Raw genomic sequence first — 18584 nt, 5'->3', positions numbered from 1 at the left:
CATCGGGTCCCACACCACCAGGTTCAGGAACAGTTATTACCCCTCAATCATCAGGTCCCACACCACCAGGTTCAGGAACAGTTATTACCCCTCAACCATCAGGTCCCACACCACCAGGTTCAGGGACAGTTATTACCCCTCAACCATCAGGTCCCACACCACCAGGTTCAGGAACAGTTATTACCCCTCAGCCATCGGGTCCCACACCACCAGGTTCAGGAACAGTTATTACCCCTCAATCATCAGGTCTCACACCACCAGGTTCAGAGACAGTTATTACCCCTCAGCCATTAGGTCCCACACCACCAGGTTCTGGAACAGTTATTACCCCTCAACCATCAGGTCCTACACCACCAGGTTCAGGGACAATTATTACCCCTCAATCATCAGGTCCCACACCACCAGGTTCAGGAACAGTTATTACCCCTCAACCATCAGGTCCCACACCACCAGGTTCAGGAACAGTTATTACCCCTCAACCATCAGGTCTCACACCACCAGGTTCAGTGACAATTATTACCCCTCAACCATCAGGTCCCACACCACCAGGTTCAGGAACAGGTATTACCCCTCAACCATCAGGACCCACACCACCAGGTTCAGGAACAGTCATTACCCCTCAACCATCAGGTCCCATACCACCATGTTCAGGAACAGTTATTACCCCTCAACCATCAGGTCCCACACCACCAGGTTCAGGAACAGTTATTACCCTCCAACCATCAGGTCCCACAACACCAGGTTCAGGAACAGTTATTACCCCTCTACCACCAGGTCCCACACCACCAGGTTCAGGAACAGTTATTACCCCTCAACCATCAGGTCCCACACCACCAGGTTCAGGAACAGTTATTACCCTTCAACCATCAGGTCCCACACCACCAGGTTCAGGGACAATTATTACCCCTCAACCATCAGGAAGGAGGTACAGGAGCCTCAGGACCCACACCACCAGGTTCAGGGACAGTTATTACCCCTCAACCATCAGGTCCCACACCACCAGGTTCAGGACCAGTTATTACCCCTCAAAAATCAGGTCCCACACCACCAAGTTCAGTTATTACCCCTCAATCATCAGGTCCCAATCCACCGGGTTCAGGGACAGTTATTACCCCTCAGCCATCAGGTCCCACACCACCAGGTTCAGGAACAGCTATTACCCCTCAGCCATCAGGTCCCACACCACCAGGTTCAGGAACAGTTATTACCCCTCAACCATCAGGTCCCACACCACCAGGTTCAGGGACAGTTATTACCCCTCAATCATCAGGTCCCACACCACCAGGTTCAGGAACAGTTATTACCCCTCAATCTTCAGGTCCCACACCACCAGGATCAGGAACAGTTATTACCCCTCAGCCATCAGGTCCCACACCACCAGGTTCAGGGACAGTTATTACCCCTCAACCATCAGGTCTCACACCACCAGGTTCAGTGACAATTATTACCCCTCAACCATCAGGTCCCACACCACCAGGTTCAGGAACAGTTATTACCCCTCAACCATCAGGACCCACACCACCAGGTTCAGGAACAGTCATTACCCCTCAGCCATCAGGTCCCACACCACCAGGTTCAGGGACAGTTATTACCCCTCAACCATCAGGTCTCACACCACCAGGTTCAGTGACAATTATTACCCCTCAACCATCAGGTCCCACACCACCAGGTTCAGGAACAGTTATTACCCCTCAACCATCAGGACCCACACCACCAGGTTCAGGAACAGTCATTACCCCTCAACCATCAGGTCCCACACCACCAGGTTCAGGAACAGTTATTACCCCTCAACCATCAGGTCCCACACCACCAGGTTCAGGAACAGTTATTACCCCTCAGCCATCGGGTCCCACACCACCAGGTTCAGGAACAGTTATTACCCCTCAATCATCAGGTCCCACACCACCAGGTTCAGGAAAAGTTATTACCCCTCAACCATCAGGTCCCACACCACCAGGTTCAGGGACAGTTATTACCCCTCAACCATCAGGTCCCACACCACCAGGTTCAGAAACAGTTATTACCCCTCAACCATCAGGTCCCACACCACCAGGTTCAGGAACAGTTATTACCCCTCAACCATCAGGTCCCACACCACCAGGTTCAGGGACAATTATTACCCCTCAACCATCAGGAAGGAGGTACAGGAGCCTCAGGACCCACACCACCAGGTTCAGGGACAGTTATTACCCCTCAACCATCAGGTCCCACACCACCAGGTTCAGGAACAGTTATTACCCCTCAGCCATCGGGTCCCACACCACCAGGTTCAGGAACAGTTATTACCCCTCAATCATCAGGTCTCACACCACCAGGTTCAGAGACAGTTATTACCCCTCAGCCATCAGGTCCCACACCACCAGGTTCTGGAACAGTTATTACCCCTCAACCATCAGGTCTCACACCACCAGGTTCAGTGACAATTATTACCCCTCAACCATCAGGTCCCACACCACCAGGTTCAGGAACAGTTATTACCCCTCAACAATCAGGACCCACACCACCAGGTTCAGGAACAGTCATTACCCCTCAACCATCAGGTCCCACACCACCAGGTTCAGGAACAGTTATTACCCCTCAACCATCAGGTCCCACACCACCAGGTTCAGGAACAGTTATTACCCTCCAACCATCGGGTCCCACAACACCAGGTTCAGGAACAGTTATTACCCCTCTACCACCAGGTCCCACACCACCAGGTTCAGGAACAGTTATTACCCCTCAACCATCAGGTCCCACACCACCAGGTTCAGGAACAGTTATTACCCTTCAACCATCAGGTCCCACACCACCAGGTTCAGGGACAATTATTACCCCTCAACCATCAGGAAGGAGGTACAGGAGCCTCAGGACCCACACCACCAGGTTCAGGGACAGTTATTACCCCTCAACCATCAGGTCCCACACCACCAGGTTCAGGACCAGTTATTACCCCTCAAAAATCAGGTCCCACACCACCAAGTTCAGTTATTACCCCTCAATCATCAGGTCCCAATCCACCGGGTTCAGGGACAGTTATTACCCCTCAACCATCAGGTCTCACACCACCAGGTTCAGTGACAATTATTACCCCTCAACCATCAGGTCCCACACCACCAGGTTCAGGAACAGTTATTACCGCTCAACCATCAGGACCCACACCACCAGGTTCAGGAACAGTCATTACCCCTCAACCATCAGGTCCCACACCACCAGGTTCAGGAACAGTTATTACCCCTCAACCATCAGGTCCCACACCACCAGGTTCAGGAACAGTTATTACCCCTCAGCCATCGGGTCCCACACCACCAGGTTCAGGGACAGTTATTACCCCTCAATCATCAGGTCCCACACCACCAGGTTCAGGAACAGTTATTACCCCTCAATCTTCAGGTCCCACACCACCAGGATCAGGAACAGTTATTAACCCTCAGCCATCAGGTCCCACACCACCAGGTTCAGGGACAGTTATTACCCCTCAACCATCAGGTCTCACACCACCAGGTTCAGTGACAATTATTACCCCTCAACCATCAGGTCCCACACCACCAGGTTCAGGAACAGTTATTACCCCTCAACCATCAGGTCCCACACCACCAGGTTCAGGGACAGTTATTACCCCTCAACCATCAGGTCCCACACCACCAGGTTCAGAAACAGTTATTACCCCTCAACCATCAGGTCCCACACCACCAGGTTCAGGAACAGTTATTACCCCTCAACCATCAGGTCCCACACCACCAGGTTCAGGGACAATTATTACCCCTCAACCATCAGGAAGGAGGTACAGGAGCCTCAGGACCCACACCACCAGGTTCAGGGACAGTTATTACCCCTCAACCATCAGGTCCCACACCACCAGGTTCAGGAACAGTTATTACCCCTCAGCCATCGGGTCCCACACCACCAGGTTCAGGAACAGTTATTACCCCTCAATCATCAGGTCTCACACCACCAGGTTCAGAGACAGTTATTACCCCTCAGCCATCAGGTCCCACACCACCAGGTTCTGGAACAGTTATTACCCCTCAACCATCAGGTCCTACACCACCAGGTTCAGGGACAATTATTACCCCTCAATCATCAGGTCCCACACCACCAGGTTCAGGAACAGTTATTACCCCTCAACCATCAGGTCCCACACCACCAGGTTCAGGAACAGTTATTACCCCTCAACCATCAGGTCTCACACCACCAGGTTCAGTGACAATTATTACCCCTCAACCATCAGGTCCCACACCACCAGGTTCAGGAACAGTTATTACCCCTCAACCATCAGGACCCACACCACCAGGTTCAGGAACAGTCATTACCCCTCAACCATCAGGTCCCACACCACCAGGTTCAGGAACAGTTATTACCCCTCAACCATCAGGTCCCACACCACCAGGTTCAGGAACAGTTATTACCCTCCAACCATCAGGTCCCACAACACCAGGTTCAGGAACAGTTATTACCCCTCTACCACCAGGTCCCACACCACCAGGTTCAGGGACAATTATTACCCCTCAACCATCAGGAAGGAGGTACAGGAGCCTCAGGACCCACACCACCAGGTTCAGGGACAGTTATTACCCCTCAACCATCAGGTCCCACACCACCAGGTTCAGGACCAGTTATTACCCCTCAAAAATCAGGTCCCACACCATCAAGCTCAGTTATTACCCCTCAATCATCAGGTCCCAATCCACCGGGTTCAGGGACAGTTATTACCCCTCAGCCATCAGGTCCCACACCACCAGGTTCAGGAACAGCTATTACCCCTCAGCCATCAGGTCCCACACCACCAGGTTCAGGAACAGTTATTACCCCTCAACCATCAGGTCCCACACCACCAGGTTCAGGGACAGTTATTACCCCTCAATCATCAGATCCCACACCACCAGGTTCAGGAACAGTTATTACCCCTCAATCATCAGGTCCCACACCACCAGGATCAGGAACAGTTATTACCCCTCAGCCATCAGGTCCCACACCACCAGGTTCAGGGACAGTTATTACCCCTCAGCCATCAGGTCCCACACCACCAGGTTCAGGGACGGTTATTACCCCTCAGTCATCAGGTCCCACACCACCAGGTTCAGGAACAGTTATTACCCCTCAATCATCAGGTCCCACACCACCAGGTTCAGGGACAGTTATTACCCCTCAGCCAATCATGTCTGACAAATCTCATAAAATTTTTTGAGGATGTAACTAGTAGAGTGGATAGGGGAGAACCAGTGGATGTGGTATATTTGGATTTTTAAAAGGCTTTTGACAAGGTCCCACACAGGAGATTAGTGTGCAAACTTAAAACACACGGTGTTGGGGGTAAGGTATTGATGTGGATAGAGAATTGGTTAGCAGACAGGAAGCAAAGAGTGGGAATAAACAGGACCTTTTCAGAATGGCAGGCAGTGACTAGTGGGGTACCGCAAGGCTCAGTGCTGGGACCCCAGTTGTTTACAATATATATTAATGACTTGGATGAAGGAATTAAATGCAGCATCTCCAAGTTTGCGGATGACACGAAGCTGGGTGGCAGTGTTAGCTGTGAGGAGGATGCTAAGAGGATGCAGGGTGACTTGGATAGGTTGGGTGAGTGGGCAAATTCATGGCAGATGCAATTTAATGTGGATAAATGTGAAGTTATCCACTTTGGTGGCAAAAATAGGAAAACCGATTATTATCTGAATGGTGGCCGATTAGGAAAAGGGGAGGTGCAACGAGACCTGGGTGTCATTATACACCAGTCATTGAAAGTGGGCATGCAGGTACAGCAGGCGGTGAAAAAGGCAAATGGTATGCTGGCATTTATAGCGAGAGGATTCGAGTACAGGAGCAGGGAGGTACTACTGCAGTTGTACAAGGCCTTGGTGAGACCACACCTGGAGTATTGTATGCAGTTTTGGTCCCCTAATCTGAGGAAAGACATTCTTGCCATGGAGGGAGTACAAAGAAGGTTCACCAGATTGATTCCTGGGATGGCAGGACTTTCATATGAAGAAAGACTGGCTGTTCTCGTTGGAATTTAGAAGATTGAGGGGGGATCTGATTGAAACGTATAAAATCCTAAAGGGATTGGACAGGCTGGATGCAGGAAGATTGTTCCCGATGTTGGGGAAGTCCAGAATGAGGGGTCACAGTTTGAGGATAAAGGGGAAGCCTTTTAGGACTGAGATTAGGAAAAACTTCTTCACACAGAGAGTGGTGAATCTGTGGAATTCTCTGCCACAGGAAACAGTTGAGGCCAGTTCATTGGCTGTATTTAAGAGGGAGTTAGATATGGCCCTTGTGGCTACGGGGATTAGGGGGTATGGAGGGAAGGCTGGTACAGGGTTCTGAGTTGGATGATCAGCCATGATCATAATAAATGGCGGTGCAGGCTCGAAGGGCCGAATGGCCTCTTCCTGCACCTATTTTCTATGTTTCTATGTTTCTATGTTCAGGAACAGTTATTACCCCTCAATCATCAGGTCCCACACCACCAGGGTCAGGAACAGTTATTACCCCTCAACCATCAGGTCCCACACCACCAGGTTCAGGAATAGTTATTATCCTACAACCATCAGGTCCCACAACACCAGGTTCAGGAACAGGTATTACCCTACAACCATCAGGTCCCACAACACCAGATTCAGGAACAGCTATTACCCCTCAGCCATCAGGTCCCACACCACCAGGTTCAGGGACAGTTATTACCCCTCAATCATCAGGTCCCACACCACCAGGTTCAGGAACAGTTATTACCCCTCAACCATCAGGTCCCACACCACCAGGTTCAGGGACAGTTATTACCCCTCAACCATCAGGTCCCACACCACCAGGTTCAGAAACAGTTATTACCCCTCAACCATCAGGTCCCACACCACCAGGTTCAGGAACAGTTATTACCCCTCAACCATCAGGTCCCACACCACCAGGTTCAGAAACAGTTATTACCCCTCAACCATCAGGTCCCACACCACCAGGTTCAGGAACAGTTATTACCCCTCAACCATCAGGTCCCACACCACCACGCTCAGGAACAGTTATTACCCCTCAATCATCAGGTTCCACACCACCAGGTTCAGGGACAGTTATTACCCCTCAACCATCAGGTCCCACACCACCAGGTTCAGGAACAGTTATTACCCCTCAATCATCAGGTCCCACACCACTAGGTTCAGGAACAGTTATTACCCCTCAACCATCAGGTCCCACACCACCAGGTTCAGGAACAGTTATTACCCCTCAACCATCAGGTCCCACACCACCACGCTCAGGAACAGTTATTACCCCTCAATCATCAGGTTCCACACCACCAGGTTCAGGGACAGTTATTACTCCTCAATTATCAGGTCCCACACCACCAGGTTCAGGAACAGTGATTACTCCTCAACCATCAGGTCCCACACCACCAGGTTCAGGAACAGTTAATACCCCTCAACCATCAGGTCCCACACCACCAGGTTCAGGAACAGTTATTACCCCTCAACCATCAGGTCCCACACCACCAGGTTCAGGAACAGTTATTACCCCTCAACCATCAGGTCCCACACCACCAGGTTCAGGAACAGTTATTACCCCTCAACCATCAGGTCCCACACCACCAGGTTCAGGGACAGTTATTACCCCTCAACCATCAGGCTCCCGAACTTGATAACTTCACTCACCCCATCACTGAAATATTCCCACAACCTATGGACTCACTTTCAAAGACTCTCCATCTCATGTTCTCAATATTTATTTATTTATTATTATTTCTATTTTTTTCTCTCTCTCTTTCTTTTTGTATTTGCACAGTTTGTTGTTTATTTGTACCTTAGTTGTGTTTCTTTCATTGGGTGAGGTCTTCCATTGATTTTATTGTGTTTTTTTTTGTATTTAGAATCAGAATCAGAATCAGGTTTATTATCTCCGGCATATGACGTGAAATTTGTTAACTTAGCAACAGCAGTTCAATGCAATACATAATCTAGCAGTGAGGGAAAAAGATATAATATAACAATAAAAAACAAGTAAATCAATTGCGTATATTGAACAGATTTTAAAAATGTGCAAAAACAGAAACACTGTATATTTAAAACAGTGAGATAGTGTACAAGGATTCAATGTCCATTCAGGAATCGGATGGCAGAGGGGAAGAAGCTGTTCCTGAATCGCTGAGTGTGTGCCTTCAGGCTTCTGTACCTCCTACTGGATGGTAACAGTGAGAAAAAGGCATACCCTGGGTGCTTGCGGTCCTTAATAATGGATGCTCCTTTTCTGAGACACCGCTCCCTGAAGATGTCCTGGGTACTTTGTAGCCTAGTGCCCAAGATGGAGCTGACTAGATTTACAACCTTCTGCAGCTTCTTTCGGTTCAGTGCAGTAGCCCCTCCATACCAGACAGTGATGCAGCCTGTCAGAATGCTCTCCCCGGTACAACTATAGAAGTTTTTGAGTGTATTTGTTGACATGCCAAATCTCTTCAAACTCCAAATGAAGTATAGTGGCTGTCTTGCCTTCTTTATAACTACATCAGTATGTTGGGACGAGGTTAGATCCTCAGAGATCTTGACACCCATGAACTTGAAGCTGCTCACTCTCTCCACTTCTGATCCCTCTATGAGGATTCGCGTGTGTTCCTTTGTCTTACCCTTCCTGAAGTCCACAATCAGCTCTTTCGTCTTACTGACGTTGAGTGCCAGGTTGTTGCTGCGGCACCATTCCACTAGTTGGCATATCTCACTCCTGTACGCCCTCTCGTCACCACCTGAGATTCTACCAACAATGGTTGTATTGTCAGCAAATTTGTAGATTGTATTTGAGCTATGCCTAGCCACACAGTCATGTGTATATAGAGAGTAGAGCAGTGGGCTAAGCTCACACCCCTGAGGTGCGCCAGTGTTGATCGTCAGCGAGGAGGAGATGTTATCACCAATCTGCACAGACTGTGGTCTTCCGGTTAGGAAGTCAAGGGTCCAATTACAGAGGGAGGTACAGAGGCCCAGGTTCTGCAACTTCTCAATCAGGATTGTGGGAATGATGGTATTAAATACTGAGCTATAGTCGATGAACAGCATCTTGACGTATGTGTTTATGTTGTCTAGGTGGTCTAAAGCCGTGTGGAGAGCCATGGAGATTGTGTCTGCCATTGACCTATTGTGGCGATGGGCAAATTGCAGTGGGTCCAGGTCCTTGCTGAGGCAGGAGTTCAGTCTAGTCATGACTTCCTCGGGTGCTCTGGTTTCATCTGACAGTCCGAAGATACGGGTTAGGGTTAGTGAGCTGTGGGCACGCTATGTTGGTACTGGAAGCATGCTGACACTTGCAAGCTGCCCCCAGCACAGCCTCGGACTGTGTTGGTCATTAACAAATGATGCATTTCACTGTGTGTTTTGATGTACCTGTGACAGGTAAAGCAAATCTAATCATGAGAGGTATAGACAGGGTAGATGGTGGAAGTGTCAACTGCTAGAAGGTGTAGCTGTACGGTGAGAGGAGGGAATGTTTCCTAATTTATTTATTTAGCGATACAGCACAGAACATGCCTTTCGAATCGCGCCACCCAGCAACCCACCTATTTAACCCTAGCCTAATCACAGGACAGTTTACAATGACCAATTAACCCATTAATTGGTACGCCTTTGGACTGTGTGGTAAACCGGAGGTAACCTACGCAGTCACGAGGAGAACATACAATCTCTGACAGACGTCGCTGAGGTTGAACTCTGAACTCGGGGATGCCCTGGGCTGGAATCCCCAAGCGTTGTGCTATGTGCGGTTCACTGTGACGGGTGCCTGGTATGGGCTGCGTGTGGTGCCGGTGCAAGCAGGTACAATCATGTTGCTTATGAAGCATTTAGACAGAGATGTGTGGGAAGAGAGGAATTAGACCATGTATTGGCATGTGTGCAACTTAAGTTGGCACTGGGGTCAGCAGAGACATTGTGGGCCAAAAGGCCTCTTCCTGGGCTGTTCTGTCCTGTGAATCAAAAAGGTGTGTACGTTCCTGACAATGGTTCATCATCGATGACCCCAGAAATGAACAGCAGCTCTGAAACACACTCTGTATCAGGTACACCTGTTCCTTAATGCAAATATCTCATCAGTCAATCACGTGGCAGCAAGCAGGCATGGTCAAGAGTTTCACTTGCTCTTCGAAGCAAAATGGGGAAGAAATGTAATCTGATTGCAGAATGATCGTTGGTGCCAGATGGGGAGGTTTGAGTAGCTCAGAAACTGCCGATCTCCTGGGATTTTCATGCACAATAGTCTCTAGAATTTACAGAGAATGGTACAAAAAACAAAACGAAAATCCATTGAGGGGCAGGTCTGTGGGTAAAAAAAACGCCTTGTTAATGAGAGAGGTCAGAGGAGAATGGCCAGACTGATTAAAGCATACAGGAAGGTGACAGTAACTCAAATAACCACAGGTTACAACAGAGGTGTGCAGAAGAGCATCTCTGAATGCACAACGTATTGAACCTTGAAGTGGATGGGGCTACAGCAGCAGAAGATCACAAAAATACACCCAGTGGCTACTTTATTTGGTAAGTGAATCGAAGGAGTTTGGAGGGTTTTTGACCAATCATGGGCACTGGCACTAGTTTGGTGGGCATCATGGTTGCTATGGAGATTTAGAGTCAGAGAGTCATAGAATACTACAGTGCAGGAGCAGGCCCTTCTGCCCTTCTAATCTGTGCTGATCTATTAATCCATTAATTACATTGACCTGCAACTGGATCACAGACTTCCATATACCTCTCATCAATTCAGATTTCTCTTAAGTGTTGAAATCAGCCTCACGTCCTCTACATTCGCACCACCCATTGAGTGAAGAAATTCCCCATCATGTACTGCACAAACATTTCCTCTTTCACCTTTCACCCATGACCTCTAGTTCTAATCTGACCCAACTTCAGTCGACAAGGCTTGTTTGCATTTACTGCATCTATACTCCTCATAATTTTGTATACTGTACTGTGCAAAAGTCTTAGGCACAAAAATAGCTAGGGTACTAGGACTTTAGCACAGTACTGTATTTGTCAACATGGAGTGGAGGGCAAGTTTGTAAATCTAGCGGGAGCAAAGGATGTTAGGAATGGCAAGGGCAGAGTGTCACAGGAGGGGTGTGGACAGGTAGCAGAGAAGGAGTGCCAAGGGCCGAGGTCATAGTGCAGGAACAGGCCCTGCTGCCCTGCTGTTGATCATGATAGAATGTCCCTCTGGTGCTTCTTGCTTCCTCCGCTCTCCCTTCCCTTTTCCCCACCATGATTTCCCTCTCCCTGCCCCCTTCCCACTCTCAGCGACCCATATCAGAGACCCATATCAAAATCAGGTTTGTTATCACTCACATATCTCATGACATTTGATTTTTTTTTGTGACAGCAGTACAGTGCAACACATAAAATTACTACAGTACTGTGCAAAAGTCAATAGAATCTGTCAATTCTAGAACCGAAGTGTCCTGGGACTTCTAGCAGCCAAAGGAAAGACAGATAACAAGCCAAGCCCATGATCCCTGCTTGCCATTTAACACAACCCAGGCCTGTGCCTTCAACTCTGTTACCTGGTGTCTTCCTCGGGATAATTTACTCCCATCTCTTTGGTGACTTCAGAGAGCTCGGTGTGGTTGCTGAGATCAGTGGTGTGTGAGCTGGTGTTCCCAGAGTGTAGGAAGGGTGTTACAGGGCATTGAACTCTGGAACATAACCTTAGTCAAATTCTATTACCAGTAACAGTTTACATTTGGGTTCTTGGCTGTGCTCTCAGGTCTGGACTTCACACAGAAAGTCTAATTTTCTTTTGAAAACATGATATTTCTCTTTGCTTCCTGTTCTGAGACAACAGACTGGTTGAGCTTTACACCATAAGATACAGGAGCAGAAGTAGGCCATTCAGCCCATTGAGTGTGCTCCACCAATTGATTATGGCTGATTTTTTTCAGCCCCCATTCTCCTCATAATCCTTAATTCCTTTACCAATCAGGAGTGTTCTATCAATGCAGTCAGACTGGATTCATCACGGCTTGTGATAGCAACTGGTCTGCCCATGATCACAAGAAACTGCAGAGTTGCGGACACAGCTCAGCTCACTATCGAAGCCTGCCTCCCCTCCATGGGCTCTGTCTACACTTCTCACAGCCTCAGTAAAGCAGCCAGTGTAATCAAAAACCCCACCCACCCTGGACATCCTCAATTCTCCACTCTTTCATCGGGAAGAAGATGCAAAAGCATGAAAGCTCATATCGCCAGGCTCAAGGACAGCTTCTATACACCCCGCCCATTATCAGACGATTCAATAGTTCCCTAGTATGGTAAGTTGTACTCTTTCTTTCTCAAATCTTTTTATTACTATTATCCAAAATTAACACGAGTACATCGAAGTAAGCAACACTTACAATGTCTCAAGAAAAAAAAACATTATTTTAAAGATTGAAAAAACTTTGGTGATAAAAAAACCCTACTAAGCAAGAAAAAGTGGGAAAAAAACCCCATTAGGTGTTCAACTCCGGAGCCATGCGTCATACAAAAAGCTTCTAAAGATAAACATCAAACCGCCAGCAAGAAAAAAAAAGTACCAAAAATTTACAATTAGATCGTGGAGGGAATCTATCAATTAACTCAAATGATAATAACGAGCAAATGAACCCCGTCTTTTCTCAAAATCAAACATAGGTTTAAAGGTTCGACTTCTAATTTTCTCCAAACTAAGACATAGCATCACTTGAGAGAACCATTGTGACAAAGTGGGAGCTGATGCATCCTTCCACTTCAACGAAATGGCCCTCCTAGCTATCAATGTAACAAATGCAATAACATGTTGGTCAGACACAGAGATAACATGGATATTTTGAGGAATTATTCCAAAAAGCACAGTTAATTTGTTAGGTTGTAAATTAATTTTAAGTGCTTTAGAAATTGTCGAAAAAACTAACTTCCAGAACTGTTCCAGTATAGAACAAGACCAAAACGTATCTCAGTTTTACATCTATCACAATAACTATCAACATTAGGGAATATTTTAGACAATCTCTCCTTTGTCAAATGGTAATGATGTACAATTTTAAATTGAATCATTGAATGACGAGCACAGATCGAGGAAGAGTTAACCAGCTTCAGAATCCGTGTCCAATCCTCCGTCATAAAAGTCAAATTGAGTTCCTTTTCCCAATCTTGTTTAATCTTAAATAAAGGATGCTTATCCCATTGTAATAGTAAATTATAAATTCTTCCCATGGAACCCTTCATTGAAAGGTTCATACTCATAATAGTATCTAACAGGTCAGCATCCAATATGTAACGAAAATTACTTAAATATTTTTGTAAGAAATGTCTAACTTGAAGGTACTGTAAAAAATGTGAGTATGAAAGAGAATATTTATCAACTAATTGTTCAAAAGACATCAGTCTATCTTCTTTAAATAAATCCAAAAAAGAATTAATACCTTTATTTTTCCAAAGTAAAAAAATTGGATCACTCAAAGAAGGCTTAAAAAAGTAATTTTGATAAATTAAACTACAAAGTTTAAATTTTTTAAGATTAAAAAAATTGCGGAACTGAAGCCAAGTTTGTAAAGAATGCTTAATCACAGGGTATAAGTTTAAATTAGCAACTTAAGCTAATTGTATAGGTAAAGCAGCTCCCAATAATGAGGTTAAGTAAAACTGTTTCACAGCTTTCAAATCCAAGTCTACCCAAATTGGCCAATCGTTCTTATTAACCCAATATAACCAAAAGGACAGGTATCTCACATTAAGAGCCCAGTAATACATTCTTAAATTAGGCAAAGCAAGACCTCCATCCTTTTTCGACTTTTGTAAGTGACATTTACTAATTTTTGGTCTTTTATTATTCCAAATAAAAGATAAAATAGTAGAAAAGACTTAGATATAACCTATTATTAACTCATCCTATTGATAAGTTGTACTCTTGACCTCACAATCTACGTCATCATGTTCTTGTACTTTATAGTCTACACCCACTATACTTTCTTGGTAATTTTTAAAGTTTATCTTGCGTTGTGTTATTGATTTACCTTCTTCTACCTCAATGCACTGAGTAATGGTCTGTTCTCAATGGAAATCCTGCAAGACAAGCTTTTTACCGTAATTCGGTTCATGTGACAATTCCAAGGTCCTATCATTCTCTGCCTGAAGTAAACTCATTGCCCTGACCTTGCCAGCTGTCTGCAGCAATGAATTCCACACACACACACCCCACCCTCTGGCTGAAGAAATTTCAGTTTTAAAGGGATGGCTTTTGAAGGTGCAGTTTTACTCCATCCCCAACCGACTTTGTCCTTCACAAAATCGCACTATTTTGGAAATGCGAGAGATTCTGCAAATGCTGGAAATTCAGAGAAATACATGCACAATGCTGGAGGAACTCAGCAGGTCAGGCAGCGTCTATGAAAATGAATAAACAGTTGATGTTCCAGGTTGAGACCCTTCTTCAGGACTGGAAAGCAAGGAGGAAGAGGCCAGAATAAGAAGGTGGGGGGGGGGGGTTAGGAAGGAGAACAAGCCAGAAGGTGAAGCCAGGTGGGTGGGAAGGGTGAGGGTGAGTTCAGCCTCAATATACTGTGAAATGATCTGATCTGTATGAACAGTATGTAAGACAATCTTTTCACTGTGTCTCGGCATGTGTGACAATGACAAAGGTCTATGGACTCTATCTATATTTCTCACTGTCTTGGTAAAGATTGTTGACAGCTTCTATTCCTTGGAGTCAACATCACCAACAGCCACATAGACACCACGGCTAAAGAAACTCAGCTTCCTTCGGAGGCTAAAAAAATTCGGTATGTTCCTGTTGACCCTCACAAATTGTTATCGATGATCCGTAGAAAGCATTCTGTCTGGACACGTTCTGTCTTGATATGACAACTGCTCTACCTGTGACTGCAAGCTCAGCACATCATGAAATCCGGCCTCCCCTCCACGGACTCTGTCTACACTTCTCACTGCCTCGGTAAAGCAGCCAGCAGAATCACAGTCCCCACCCTCCCCGGACATTGTTGTTTACCCCACTTCCATCGGGGAAGAGCCAGAAAGCACGTACCACCTGGCTAAAGGGCAGCTTCTACCCCAATTGTTATTAGACCATAAGTCCATAAAACATAAGAGCAGGATTTGGCCAACCAGCCCATCGAGTCTGCTCCACTATCCTATCATGGCTGATTTAACCCCTCTCAAACCCATTCTCTTGCCTTCTCTCCATCATCTATGATGCCCTGACTAATCAAGGACCTATCTATCTCTGCTTTAAATATACCCAATGACTTGGCCTCCACAGCCATCTGTGGTAAGGAATTCCACAGATTCTTTACCCTCTGGCTAAAGAAATTCCTTTATTCTGAGGCGGTGCCTTCTGGTCCTAGACTCTCCCACTACAGGCAATATCCTCTCCCTGTCCGCTCCATCCAGGCCTTTCATTATTCGGTAAGTTTCAATGCGATTCCATGCACCCCCCCCCCCCCCCACATTCTTACATTCTTCTAAACTCCAGTGAATACAGGTCCAAAGCCATCAAATGCTCCTGACACATTAACCCTTTCATTCCTGGGATTATTCTCATGAACCTCCTCTGGACCTTCTCCAATTCCAGCACATCCTTTCGTAGATAAGGAGCCAAAAACACTAAACTCCAACTGTGGTCTGACCACTGTCTTATAGAGACTCTGTATTATATCCTTGCTCTTCTAGTTTTCTTTACAACTCCTCCCTTGGAGGGTCAGACACCCTGAGCCAATAGGCTGGTCCTGGACTTATTTCCTGACATAATTTTCATATTACTATTTAACTATTTATAGTTTTATTACTATTTAATTATTTATGGTGCAACTGTAACGAAAACCAATTTCCCCGGGATCAATAAAGTATGACTATGACTAAATAAATACTAACATTGCATTTGCCTTCCTTACCACCGACTCACCCTGCAAGTTAACCTTTAGGGAATCCTGCATGAGGACTCGCAGTTCCTTTGTACCTCTCATTTCTGAATTATCTCTCCACTTACACAATAGTCTATGCTTTTATTTCTTCTACCAAAGTGCATGACCATACACTTCCTGACACTGTATTCTATCTGTCACTTCTTGCAATTTGTTTAAGTCTTTCTGCAGACTCCCTGCTTCTTCAACACCACCAGTCCCTCCATCTATCTTCGTATCATCCGCAAAGTTGGCTACAAAGCCATCAACTCCATCATTCAGGTCATTGACATATAATGTAAAATGACACAGTCCCAAAAGAGACCCCTATAGAGCACCAATAGTCACTGGCAGCTGACCAGAAAAGGCTCCTTTTATTCTTACTCCTTGCTTCTTGCCATCAGCCAATGCTTTATCCATGCTCATATCTTTTCTGTAAAACCACGGGCTTTTAACTTGATAAGCAGCCTCATGTGTGGCACTTTGTCAAACCTTATGAAAATCCAAGTACACAACTTCGTTATCCTTTGTCTATCCTGCTCGTTAGTCCTTCAAAGAATTCCAACAGATTTGTAAGACAAGATTTTTCCTTAAGGAAACTATGCTGACTACAGCCTGTCTTATCATTTGCCTCCAAGTACCCCAAAACCACATCCTTAACAATCAACTCCAGCATCTTCCCAACCATTGAGAGCAGACTAATTTCCTTTCTTCTGCCTCACTCCCTTCTTGAAGAATGGAGTGACATTTGCAATTTTCCATTCCTCTAGAATCATGCCAGAATCAATTGATTCTTCAAAGATTATGACTAATTCCCTCGCCAGCTCTTCAGCCACTTCTTTCAAAACCCTGGGGTGTACACCATCTGGCCCAGATATCTACCCTCAGACATTTCAGTTTCTCCTCAAGCACCTTCGCCCTCGTAATGGGCCAGAACACAAAATAACATATATAAGGGTGCAGAGGAGATTTACAAGGATGTTGCCTGGACTGGGGAGCATGCCTTATGAGAATAGGTTGAGTGAACTTGGCCTTTTCTCCTTGGAGCGACAGAAGATGAGAGGTGACTTAATAGAGGTGTACAAGATAATGAGATGCATTGATCGTGTGAATAGTCAGAGGCTTTTTCCCAGGGCTGAAATGGCTAGTATGAGAGGGCACAGTTTTAAGGTGCTTGGAAGAAGGTACAGAGGAGATGTCAGGGGTAAATTTTTAAAGCAGAGAGTGGTGAGTGCATGGAATGGGCTGCCGGCGGTGGTGGTGGAGGCAGAAAATAGGGTCTTTTAAGAGACTTCTGGATGGCTACATGCAGCTTAGAAAAATAGAGGGCTATGGGTAAAGCCTGGGTAGTTCTAAGGTAGGGACATGTACCGCACAGCTTTGTGGGCCGAAGGACCTGTATTGTGTTTTATGTTTTCTATGTTTCTATGTTTCTACAAGGGTTACTGTTTGAGGAATGTCTGGCAGCTCTTGGGCTGTATTCCCTGGGGTTCAGGATAATGAGGGGGGGGATCGCATAGAAACATTCCGAATGTTAAAAGGCCTGAACAGATTAGATATGGCAAAGTTATTTCCCATGGTAGGTGAGTCTAGGACAAGAGGGCACAACTTCAGGATTGAAGGACGTCCATTTAGAACAGAGATGCAGAGAAATTACTTTAGTCAGAGGGTGGTAAATCTGTGGAATTTGTTGCCATGAGTGGCTGTGGTGGCCAAGTCATTGAGTGTATTTAAGACAGAGATAGATAGGTTCTTGATTAGCCAGGGCATCAAAGGGTATGGGGAGAAGGCAGGGGAGTGGGGATGACTGGAAGAATTGGATCATTCCATGATTGAATGGCGGAGCATATTCGATGGGCCAAATGGCCTACTTCTGCTCCTATATCTTATGGTCTTATGGTCTTATCTGAAAGAGGCTAATAAGAACCACAATTAGTCTGAACTACAGTCCAATCCATAAATCTCAGAATTTTGAAAACATCGTAGACCACCTCCATATTATTATTTGGGGGTCTAGTTACAACTCCCATCCGGGTCTTTTAACCCTTGCAAGTTCATCCACCTTATTCTGTATGCTGTGTGCATTCAAATCCAATACTTTCAGTCCTGTATTCACCCTTTCCACTTGTCTGCCTTTTACATTGTAACTCGTCATCTCTAAATAAAGATATAAACAATTCCTGGAACTCCTGGAATATCCAGGTGAGATGAAGGGGGAGACAAGGGGCATGAGAGTGTTTATCGTTGTCAGTACCCCACACTGTGGGGCAAGGATAGCTTCTACCCCACTGTTGTAAGAACCTTGTACAGATCTTTTGTACATGAAAGATTCCAACTAACAGTGAAACCCACGACGCAGTGGTTGAAAGCTGCTGTAACTGACACCCCGCGTAATGGATCCAGGACTCTCACACGTTGTTCTTTGTGTGTCCAGGCTGCCTTTTGTTTTCAGAACAAAGGCAAGGAGCAACAAAGGAATTTGTTGACTCAAATGAGACAACAGTTCTCCCAACACCCCCAGAGACCGCAATTTAGCCTCACCCTTCGTCTTTGGCCATCCAGTGAGGAGGGGTGCAGGGAGGGAGTAGAGTATCCTGGGACTGGTTTAGCTAGCTATCCATGGGTCCTGGAGTTGGCAGCTCACTGCCTGACAATGTTCAGTGGAGTATGTCCGTGCCTGGGTAGCTGTGGAAAAAGAACACCCAGCATCCACAGGTAA

The 18584-nt window shown here is 46.1% G+C and overlaps 1 protein-coding gene across 1 annotated transcript in view; it reads right to left on the bottom strand.

Moving 5' to 3' along the window:
- LOC140195830 (organic solute transporter subunit alpha-like) overlaps positions 1-11582 on the bottom strand; it is a 53718-nt gene extending 42136 nt beyond the window's left edge. The window contains exon 1 of the mRNA XM_072254464.1: positions 11498-11582. Coding sequence (XP_072110565.1) covers positions 11498-11529 — 32 coding nt within the window. The 5' untranslated portion in view covers positions 11530-11582. The remainder of the gene's footprint in view (positions 1-11497) is intronic.
- Positions 11583-18584: the final 7002 nt, after the last annotated feature.

The sequence above is a fragment of the Mobula birostris genome, chromosome 4 (genome assembly GCF_030028105.1).
Source record: "Mobula birostris isolate sMobBir1 chromosome 4, sMobBir1.hap1, whole genome shotgun sequence".
Taxonomy (NCBI): Eukaryota; Metazoa; Chordata; class Chondrichthyes; order Myliobatiformes; family Myliobatidae; genus Mobula; species Mobula birostris.
This window is presented reverse-complemented; position numbering and strand designations above follow the sequence as displayed.